This window comes from Schistocerca serialis, chromosome 8 (assembly GCF_023864345.2).
Source record: "Schistocerca serialis cubense isolate TAMUIC-IGC-003099 chromosome 8, iqSchSeri2.2, whole genome shotgun sequence".
NCBI lineage: Eukaryota > Metazoa > Arthropoda > Insecta > Orthoptera > Acrididae > Schistocerca > Schistocerca serialis.
Genome location: NC_064645.1, coordinates 337,750,280 through 337,762,371, shown reverse-complemented (window position 1 = coordinate 337,762,371; position 12,092 = coordinate 337,750,280). Strand labels below are relative to the sequence as shown.

Sequence of the window (12,092 nt, the reverse complement as noted above, 5' to 3'; positions counted from 1 at the left end):
ACAAGTTCTCCATGCCAATATTGCCTACACCCTTGTGAAAAAATTTTTGCCACCTTATTTTAGAAATTTAATGGGGTTCAGCTTAGATCTTACTGTATTCCTTTGGCATAAATATAGTTTATAGTGTAGACAGGCAGCATACAGCCTTTTCTTTGCTGTTTCCACCAGCAGCTAGCATTAAGGATTTTGTGCATAGTTGAATGTGAGTAGGGTGATCATGCAGTTGTCTCCGTATATAAAAGTGAAATGTGGTAAGATTATAGTTAATGTCACTGGTATTCCAGTAACAAACAAAGTTGTTGGAAAACTAAGAATACATGTTGAAACATTTACCTGCGTCATTTAATTTTAAAGACACTGACTTCCAGTGGAAAGTTTGAATGTTGGTGCAATACATTGTTTTTCAAAATATTCATTCACCAGGGTCTAGCAATAAATTTGAAGGCTTTGCAAAATACAGTTATGCAAGTAGTATATTCACAGATGACTAATAATATTTAGAGTATTATTAATCACTTTGCTTCGAAAAATCGTGACGATCAAATGCAGTCACTGTTGCACGTATGCCCCTGAGGCTCTGTTCTGAAGTTTAGTGTCTGATGGTGCCCCATTTGTTGTGTCTTGCTCCACGTCAGTCACTTGTTTGTTTCACATAAGATACACATGAAGAACATACGACTTGGAGTATGTTCAGTGCATAAAATTTTATTTGCTTACACAACAGGAGAGAGTTATCAGCACCTTTAGAGCACCAAAATCCGTTATTTCCTCATATAGTCACTGTAAAATCTGTGTGTTCAATTAACAATTTATAGGAGTGAAAATTTAAGTTTTGTTGCAAAATTCACTTTAAACGTGCTAATCAGATGGAAACAGGGCTCTAACATGATGGGCTGTCTAATGTAACAATCAATCTGGGTGGCATATCAGTTTCTTTGTAGTGTGACGTAAAAGTGATTCCTCCTGATTCACACACATTTTAATACAGGTAGGGTCATGCAAAAATTGTTGCCCATATCTGGAAAAGTACCCACCATGTCAAAAAATGTACTGATACTGCCTACAAAGAACATCCACTCTTTTTCAAGTACACAGACATGCCAAGATCCATAATGCCATAAAAGTGACTTCACTAAGAGATGCTTATGACCTTATGTCACTATCATACATATTGCTATGGAAAATTGTAAAAATCATTGCATCTTATTGCTGGGCCCTGACATCTTTCATGATTTCATCTAATCTGTGTTCATCATCTACATCTTGGATACCCTGCAGATCACACTTCAATGCCTGCCAGAGGGTTCATTGAACCACCTTCACAGTAATTCTTTATTGTTCCAATCTCGTGCATTGCTCAGAACAAATGAACACTTATATCTTTCCCTTTGAGCTCTGATTTCGCTTATTTTATGATGATGATTTTTCTCCCTATTTAGGTTGGCATCAACAAAATACTTTCGTATTTGGAGGAGAAAGTTGGTGACTGAAATTTTGTGCGAAGATTTCACTGCAGCCAAAAATGTCTTTGTTTTAATGTTGTCGGCCACAAATCTTGTGTCATATCAGTGACACTCTCTCCCCTATTTTTCGATAATACAAAATGTGCTGCTCCCCAGAAATAGGGAAGCTTTTTTTTACTTGTGTTCCATTCTTTTCAACTTTTGGATACCAGTGTGCAACCTTCCATTGTGGTACAGTTAAACATACTTCGTTTTGAAACTCGCTGTGATACTCTCAGGTAAAAAAATATTGTACAGTTAATAATCAGGTGTTAGATGCAAAAAATGTCGAAGCAAACCCAACATTATGACTATTGAGTCCCTAGACTTTGTGATACACATATAAAATTCTTGTTTCTCTCTTTAAAGATGAACATTACAGAGAAGACAGGAGGGATTAATGAAAACAAAAATTATCTTGCATATTAATTAAATCACTTAATTTAAAAGAATTCAGCATGTATACACCTCCACTATGTTAAGATTGTATGAATGTGACACTGATTTGCTCTACTAATTGTCTGAATATCTGCATGTGTAATATGTTTTTAAAATGTATGTTCTTGTGCACCCACGCACAATTGTATGTTTAGGAAATTGTTGAATAAATTATTTTTTAAAACTTGCCTGTCATTAAATTCACATTTGTCAGAATATGTATTACATTGGAAGTTAACCTGCTATCACAATCATTTAAGCTAGTGGATTTGTCACAGCTGTTACTGGAGTGCTGTCTGAGAAAACTAAGGCTCTCTGAGGAAGGATCAAATTGGAATTAACCATCTACTACTTGTTGATTCTTTGTTCAAGATGGTTCACAAATATAGCAGTTACAAAAAGAACTGTCATTAATGTGAAATTGTCTAATAAATTAATATAAAATATCTGTGGTTTGGTGGGTGTCAGACAATAAACTGAAAGGTCTAGGGTTTCAACCCCCGTCACAATTTTCTTCCTCTCTACACTTGGTTCTTTCACATTAGCAATGATTTGCTAATGCAAAAAATTTTTGTTCCATTGTCATTTGGAGTACACATTAAATTGTAGATCATCCTCTAAATGGCCTGGTAAGTCAGTTGAAAGGTCAAAGGAGGACAATGGCATATCAATGTACTAACGTGATAGAACCAACCCAGCATTATCTTTGCAAAAGCTTTTTCCTGACTTCAGCATGCTGTATTGATACCCCTCTATCAAAATGGAAGTGGTAAAATCATTTCTGTTTAGTGCCCCATTTCATTCTTCCCAGTCTTTCCAAAAATCATTGAGAATCTAGCTTGTATAGAATACTGTAGCACATCTTGGATGTTGCCTCACAGTTTAGCTTTCAATAGAAGTCAGAAAAATAGTTTCCAAATAGATTTTGCCTACTTGTAGTTTCCAAATAGATTTTGCCTACTTGTAGTTTACAAATAGATTTTGCCTACTTGTCTAAGGTTCAAAGGGGGGACCAATATTGTGGTCGAAGCTTTCAGTGAGCTCGAGACATTGAAAGATCCCTTAAAAATCTGATTTGTTAGATGCTAAGGTTGAAGTTTATAGTAAGCTGGATGAAAAGTAAGAAAAATGATTTCTATAATTAACAGCAAAGAGATCATATAGCTGTTAGTGTAGCAGTAGGAGATCAGTGGCCCACTGCCACAAAAAAGGCAAATATGTTGTCCTTTAAAAAGTCTCTGACAGAAAAGTGAGAAATTTGCTGCCTCGTTCTGCCTTACTCGCCTAAATTTTTGGCATGTGAACATATTCACACAGCATTCTAAATCCTTTTACCCATTCTCTCTCTCTCTCTCTCTCTCTCTCTCTCTCTCTCTGTAGCTAAGCCTTCATACTCAGCATCTCACTGCCACTGTTTCTCTCCCACTGATTTACAATATATCCCACTGCCACTTTCACTTACACTGTCTTCTTTTGTCTTTCTTCCCACCACGCCAGTCTGCATCATACCTTGGGAGCTTAAAAATTCTGGGGGTCCAACTTGTTTTTGCCCCTATATCCACGTGTTAAAATTTCAGTCCAAAATGCACCCTCTCATATACATAAGTGTTAAAAGTTCACTGTTCTGGGAGAGTGCAGACATGCCCACACGCCAAGCCGATGTATGGTCTCCCCTCAGTTGTATTTTTCATTTCCACTGTCTCCTCTCTCTCTTTTGCTCCCACGGCTTCTATCTCTCTCTCTCTCTCTCTCTCTCTCTCTCTCTCTCTCTCTCTCTCTCTCTCTGCTATAGCAAGGTGTGCTGCTTAAATAAAACAAATTCTACAGGCCAGTGAAGTTTTAGCAGTTTATTTATATACTTCAAAATATTTATATTTAAAAACAAAGATGATGTGACTCTCCATACGAAAGCGCTGGCAGGTCGATAGAAACACAAACAGACACACACATACACACAAAATTCTAGCTTTCGCAACCAATGGTTGCTTTGTCAGGAAAGAGGGAAGGAGAGGGAAAGACGAAAGGATGTGGGTTTTAAAGGAGAGGGTAAGGAGTCATTCCAATCCCGGGAGTGGAAAGACTTACCTTGGGGGGGAAAAAGGACGGGTATACACACACACACACACACACACACACACACACACACACACACACACACACATATATCCATCCACACATATACAGACACAAGCAGACATATTAAAAGGCAAGCCCAAACTCTTTGCCTTTTAATATGCCTGCTTGTGTCTGTATATGTGTGGATGGATATGTGTGTGTGTGCGAGTGTATACCCGTCCTTTTTTTTCCCCAAGGTAAGTCTTTCTGCTCCCGGGATTGCAATGACTCCTTACCCTCTCCTTTAAAACCCACATCCTTTTTGTCTTTCCCTCTCCTTCCCTCTTTCCTGACGAAGCAACTGTTGGTTGCGAAAGCTAGAATTTTGTGTGTATGTATGTGTCTGTTTGTGTTTCTATCGACCTGCCAGCGCTTTCGTATGGTAAGTCACATCATCTTTGTTTTTAAATATATTTTTCCCGCGTGGAATGTTTCCCTATTATCTTCAAAATATTTATATATTTTGATATCAATATAATAGAAGGAAACATTCCACGTGGGAAAAATTATATATAAAATCAAAGATCAGGTGACTTACCGAACGAAAGCGCTGGCAGGTCGATAGACACACAAACAAACACAAACATACACACAAAATTCAAGCTTTCGCAACAAACTGTTGCCTCATCAGGAAAGAGGGAAGGAGAGGGGAAGACGAAAGGAAGTGGGTTTTAAGGGAGAGGGTAAGGAGTCATTCCAATCCCGGGAGCGGAAAGACTTACCTTAGGGGGAAAAAAGGACAGGTATACCCTCGCACACACGCACATATCCATCCACACATACAGTCTACTTGTGTCTGTATGTGTGGATGGATATGTGCGTGTGTGCGAGGGTATACCTGTCCTTTTTTCCCCCTAAGGTAAGTCTTTCCGCTCCCGGGATTGGAATGACTCCTTACCCTCTCCCTTAAAACCCACTTCCTTTCGTCTTCCCCTCTCCTTCCCTCTTTCCTGATGAGGCAACAGTTTGTTGCGAAAGCTTGAATTTTGTGTGTATGTTTGTGTTTGTTTGTTTGTGTGTCTATCGACCTGCCAGCGCTTTCGTTCGGTAAGTCACCTGATCTTTGATTTTATATATATTTATATATTTTGACACACATAAACAACAAATAAGTATGCGTAATATAAGGGTAATGCAAAATTGTTTGCTTTATATTTTTCTGTGTACTTTGCTCATTGATTGCAATTCGTCGAACATGCCTGGATTACAATTCGTTTCTTAAGAGTTAAAATATTATTGGAAATATTTTACTGCAGTAAATCCAGTTTTACATAATTTCTGGCAGACATCTTAAGTTCTTTTCAGGCATGTTATGCCCCATTTTTTGTCACGGCAGTACCATTTTTGACACATTTGTACAGCCATGAAGTGACTCTTATATACTGACAGCTCATCAAAGTTTTAATGGTGATAAATACTGACTAAAAACATTTTGGTGACATTAGAACCCTTACCATGTGTTGCATGATGTCAGTTAAAACTACATTTATGCCTCTGACGATATGATGTGCATAAATATGGTAACTTTGAACCTCAGTAACAGATAGTGATACCCAAAAAAGTTTCTAAGTGCCCACAGATCATTATCTTAATAACATTTGGTAAAAATTGCGACAATCTGCCATGAACATAAGTTAAAGATGTGGACATCCCCACATTTGGTACTTTTCATAAAAATCATGGCTTTTCAGGATTTTCTCAGGAACTGCCCAGGAACAAACAGTGCTTTTATAAACTGCCTAAGGTCCATCCTAAACCACAATTAATGCAAAAGAACCAACCAATTTGCCAGGGCTAGGGTATGTGTGTAATGTTTAAATTTTGACATTGTGCTGTAGGATAGCTGCAGTATGCCTGTTCTTCTGATAGGTATACAAATATTCACTAGGCCAAGGGTTATCTAGAAAAACTTGGCCCCTTATCTCTGTGATCAATACAACCATATATATGAACTGCTGAAAAATCACATTTTCATGTGCATCTTTTTGGAGTGTAGTGGTACCAAGCACTGTTGTGCACAGAACGATAAATAACAATAGATTAACTAAAGTAATGGCACTGTTCTTGCCAATTTTACTGCAGTAAACTTAGTAAATGATAGTCATAACATTATCATTGTGGAAAAAAATAATGTAGTAGTGTGCTTTTCCAGATACATCTGCAGTCCTGGCACACGTTGAAATCTCTGCACCACAGCATGATGCTACAAGAGTCAAAACAAAATGGCACAGCTCATTGACGAAGTGGCGTATTTTGCAGTATTTTATTTTCTGCATCTGAAGGAGAACAATACCAGAACAATATATGTTAACTTAGCAGAAATGTATGGTGTCAATGCACCACCATATGACAGTGTTGGAGTAAGAGGCAGAAGGCATAAAATGGAAATGAATATGGTACAGATCTGAGAACATTGGTCTAGTTTTGATCAGTGGAAATGAATACATATCAGAGAATTGAGGAGTGAGAATGGAGGTCAGTTCTTAAGAACGAAAACTCCTTGGAACTGGTGCTGTTTGTGTCACATTTGTACTGTCTATCCATATTAGTGAGTGGAAGTGGGGGATAGTACTTCTATTTTTTCAGTTTTGTATAGGAGTTAATTTTTATTGTTTCTGTTAATCTTACTTTCTTGAACATTACAACAAAAAAAGGCACTTTTCAGTCTCCACAGACTTCCAAGGTTCCATGGGGCACAGATCAAGAAATGGTGCCTTGGACTATTGCTTCCTGCCCATAAAACAGAAAGCACGAAATAAATAAAAAAAATATTTATTCTACAGAAAGAGACCTCAGGATTCCTACATGTATTTGCCAAGACATTTACTCCACAAAACTGAGAGTAAATTTAGTATGAACTGTGAAATTAACATTCCTAATATTTGAAGTAAAAATAATTTTCATACAGACTATGCTTTCCTATTCAAGATTCAGAAGGAAGTTTTATACTGTGATCCAAAAGCCTTTCACATTGCCAGCAGATATCACGCAGGAAAATGGAAATTTTTCACATATTCTAAAGTAAAGTAAGGGAAAAGAAAGGATTAGCTTATTAACAGCTCATATAATTTACCCCAAAACTTTGACTCAAGCTCACAAAGTTCCAGTTAACCGGCTATAACTTAAGAACTATATACATTTCATAGTGTTCTATTTGCAGTTACCTAAAATACTTAGTTTGGAGCATTAAATACGAAAACAACTGCTGAGTAGTGTAAGAGGAAAAGCAGCGCCTCCCTCCCTCAAGTGGTTTCTTTTCTCCTAAAATATAAATCGACAGATAAAATATTTGTCCCTCCCCCCTTCTCTAAATAAGTTCACAGATAAAATAGTCACCTCCCCCCCCCCCCCAATCCCTATTAACACACTGGTCAATTTTCAGTGCTGTAAATGGTGTAGAACCGTACCAGGCAGCCATGTGACACTTCAGCACTGATCTACATCTACGGGACTACTCTGCTTTTCACAATAGAGTGCCTGGCAGAGGGTTCAATGAACCACCCTCAAGCTCACTCTCTACCATTCCACTCTCGGGCACGTGGGAAAAACGAGCACTTAAATTATTCTGTGCGAGCCATGATTTCTCTTATGATATCGTGATGATCATTCCTCCCTATGTACGTGGATGCCAACAGAATGTTTTTGCAATCAGAGGAGAAAATTTGGTGATTGAAATTTCATGAAAAGATCCCATTGCAATGAAAAATGCCTTTATTTTAATAAGAGCCACTCCAATTCATGTATCATGTCTATGGCACTACTCCTATGTTGTTAATATAGAACAGAAACAATAGAGGGCCTGTAACACTTCCTTGGGAACACCAGATATTATTTCTGTTTTACTCAATGACTTTCCATGTATTACTACAAACAGTGACCTTTCTGACAGGAAATCATGAATCCAGTCGCACAACTGAGGCGGTATTCCATAGGCACGCAGTTTGGTTAGAAGACTCTTGTGAGGAACAGTGTCGAAAGCCTTCTGGAAATATAAAAATATGGAATCAATTTGACATCCCCCACAATATCACTCATTACTTCATGAGTATAAAGGGCTAGTTGTGTTTCACAAGAACGATATTTTCTGAATACGTGCTAACTATGTGTCAATAAATCGTTCTCTTCGAGGTGCTTCATAATGTTCGAATACAATATGTTCCAAAACCTTTCTGCAAATCGACGTTAGTGATATAGGCCTGTAATTCAACGGATTACTCCTACTTCCCTTTTTGGGTATTGGTGTGACTTGAGCAATTTTCCAGTCTTTAGGTACGGACCTCTCTGTGAGTGAGCAGTTGTATATAACTGCTAAATGTGGAGCTATTGTATCAGCATACTCTGAGAGGAACCTGACCCATATACAATCTGGACCGGAAGCCTTGCTTTTATTGATTTTATTAAGCTGCTTTGTGATACCGAGGATATCTATTTCTATGTTTCTCACCTTGGTAGTTGTTCTTGATTGGAATTCAGGAATATTTAGTCTTCTTTGGTGAAGGAGTTTCGGAAAATTGTGTTTAATAACTCTGCTCTAGTGGCCCTGTCATCAGTGCAGTCATAGCAGTCAAGAGGTGTGTGGGTGCAAGTTCTTTGTATGGAATCGGCACAATCACATGGGCTGGCATGGCAGAATGGAGCTACTGTATTTTGACATGCTCACAGCAAGACTGTGCTTGTGGTTGTTCAGCTTGTTGGTGTATTAACACGGCTTGGCAAACATGTCCACAGGGAATGGTTTATCACTTGGGTCCACATAACAATGTGAAAGAACAGAAGTCATACAAAGATCCTATCTGACAGGAACTCTACACAAGTGCCATGCCTTCAGTGACAACTGGTTTCAAACCCAACAAGTAATTGATGCTGTCACTAAAAGCAGGTCCATCTCAACCAGTTAAAAAATAAAATAAAATAAAATAATCTATTTCTCACAGATGCACAAAGTTGCAAATCTTCAATGGGTCAAACATGTTGACTCAAAATTCTATTAAAAGTCTACTAATGAAAGAATTTATTATTAATCAAGGCATAACAGCATGCTATCAGCTCTCTGGGTGCCCAGTAGATAAACATACACTGACCACACTGACTGTTTCATGAACTGTTATTCTACTGGGTTCTTCCACAATATTCTTATTACTGTTGATCACAAAGGAACATGACAAAAACACACATATTATAGTGTTAATAACACTGCTTTTGTGAGATGTAAAGTCTTCTTTACATAACAATGAGAATTACGGCAACAGGTTTTACTACTGCAACAAAACTGTTCATGGAATGGAAGATCATGAAATATTGTGTTCCACCGGAGTACTACTTGAAACTTCTGTTTCATTCTTGCTTAAGAATACATACAGTCTCAGGTCAACTATATCTCGACAAAGGTTGTAATGAAATTCATTTGCAGTTGTCTTAGAGGACAATTGTTTGAGTGCAATGCAACTACAGTTAATAAAGAGTTGCAGACAGGCACAACAAAAATACTTCTGCACATATGAGCTTTTGGCCAAAAGGCTTTCCTCTGAAATGGAAAAAACAAAAACATTCCTGCAAGCACAATTACACACACGACCACCGTCTCTTGCTACTGAGACCAGGCCACATCTGACTCAATGTCTTCTCTATATGGCAAGAGGCAACCTATCCTTTCATAATGTTATCATCATTCCATTATGGCTTTTCCGTTGTCTGAACATGACAAAGTACTTATTCTACAATAAGAAACTGTCAATGCACTATTCTCAACTTGTCAGTTCTGTATTTACATTTCCACACATTGACTTCTTGCCATTTGTGACCAATAATGAAGTTTGTACATATTTCTACACTTTAATGTTTGCAATACACATGATTGATCATCACAGTAGCTTTGTATTCCAGTCGAAATCTTAAAAAAGAAATCCACCTGACTGGTACAAAAGTAACAGGTCTCATTATCTGAGACACAAAGTCGAGAACCAATATGACCGAAAATGTATCCTATGAGCCAATATTCACACAAATTTGGTTTCTGGGACATGGAGTTGCAAGTATGTCAGTGACCTCAAAACAGTGCACAAAACAGATCAAAACAATGAAATTCTTCTGGGTGTGCAACCACATCATGTTATGATAAACCTAGTGATGTGTTGGCTATTACTGCTGGCAGCCTTCGTCAGAGTGAGTGCACAGTACCCAAAATGGCAACAGTTTAATCATGTAAACAACGAGAATTTTATTGCAATGGCCTCTGGCCACAAAAGCCTATATTTGAAGTTGAACCTCCTAACAACTTGCTGAATTTCACTTCACAAGCAATCATATACGCTGAATTACCACAGCTGGTAAATAGTAACTGACAGACTGTATTGATTTTTGAAAAGCAAGGAAGGCATTTATGTCCACAGAATCCAATATTCATTGACCATTATTTACAAGCATAAACATACAAAGTAGGCATTAAGATTCTTGTGACACAATCGACATTAACATGAAATGCATACTCGTAGTTAATGCAGCACGTTAGTGGCTTGTTTCACATTGTTGAATGTTTTCCTGCTGAAGCTGAAGGAAGACAAGTAGGTCTGTTTTAAATTTTTATGATTACAAATGTAGGTGACTCGAAGGCTAAAACAGCCAAGTCTTATTTGAGCAATGCAATATTTATTCAAGTATACACTTTATTTACACATTATTGCCACAGAGCAAGAAGATAAGATTTAGTAATAACGAACCACTCAAACAATAAAAAGGTAAAATCTGATTCAGGTACTTAACAGGCCTTTACATGCAGGGCAAACACACTGCATGGACATTATTAAATTAATGATAAAAAAAAAAAAAAAAAAAAAAAAAACAAAAAAAAAAGTTCAAAGAAAGTGTTTTTAAACAATGTGTTTAACAACGAAACAGATTCTGAAGTTGACCTTATCTGGTAAGTCATGATAGTTGTTTATCACATTTTTAATACTGCTCAATTCCATTACTGAGCCTTTTACAAAATGAAATTGGCAAAGACAAAAAGTACACACGAACACTAATTTCTTCAAATTAATGAAAGAAAAAGTGAATCACAATTAAAATGGAATTGTATTGATTTAAACAGAAAATGCCTTGCCTAGTATGTCCCTCAGAATCTATTTCCAATTCAGTATTGTGAGCTGTAAACATGACAGACACACATATACAGACATTAATAATGTTACTTGCTGTCAAAAAAAGTCAATGATATTTTACAAGATGGAAATGATGTATAGTAACAGAAGAGCATATTTTTTACATAATAATAAGACGGAAAAGACAAAATAATATGACTCTGAAGTATAAATAATAAAAAATATGAAGTATCTGGGAAGCAAATAACAGCACAAACTTATACAACTATTAGTACAACATGTATGCACTTACGAGTACTCAGTGTTACAGAAAGTCTAAGGAACAAAAGAACACACGAGAAAGTAGACAGTTTAAACTGACAGGCACTGAACTGCTTGGACTGGAAGTTAAAATGATCTGTATGAACAAATGGTTTATTCTTTTTCTTTCTTTTTTCAGAAGCATTGTCTTTAAAAATTCTCTGTTTAGAATATTTCAGTCTTTAAAAGGGGAATTTTTTATACGTATCAATTATAAAATTCAGCAGCGTTCAAATATGCTATAAAGACCTGTCAAACATGTTAGGTTATTTATAACATTTTTTGAACATAGCTCTTCTGGTGGATAAAAATCTTCTCGCATATTTCGATAAAGAACGTGCTGTATTGTCCACTTTAGTTGAGCACTTTTGGAATCATCCTGCAAAACAAGATAATGCATCTATTAAATTTGGAACACATATACAGACATTAATGTTACTTGCTGTCAAAAAAATTCAAAACATTCATACAAAATGGATTTTTGTGGTATCAGTGCATGGAACACTACATACTCTGGAATATTTTTTGCAAAACACAGTTTGGTCTTTGTTCAGGATAAGTTGTAGTCATCACCATCACCCTGTACAGTTTCCCACAAAGCAAATTCTGCTTGGAAAACATGCTTCTTCATCTGCTCTGG

General features: G+C 36.9%; 1 protein-coding gene across 1 annotated transcript in view; it reads right to left on the bottom strand.

Annotated features, from left to right (window-relative positions):
- Positions 1–10,920: 10,920 nt before the first annotated feature.
- Positions 10,921–12,092, bottom strand: part of LOC126416617 (DNA mismatch repair protein Mlh1) — a 59,884-nt gene continuing 58,712 nt past the window's right edge. Inside the window, exon 11 of the mRNA XM_050084372.1 lies at positions 10,921–11,831. Coding sequence (XP_049940329.1) covers positions 11,673–11,831 — 159 coding nt within the window. The 3' untranslated portion in view covers positions 10,921–11,672. The remainder of the gene's footprint in view (positions 11,832–12,092) is intronic.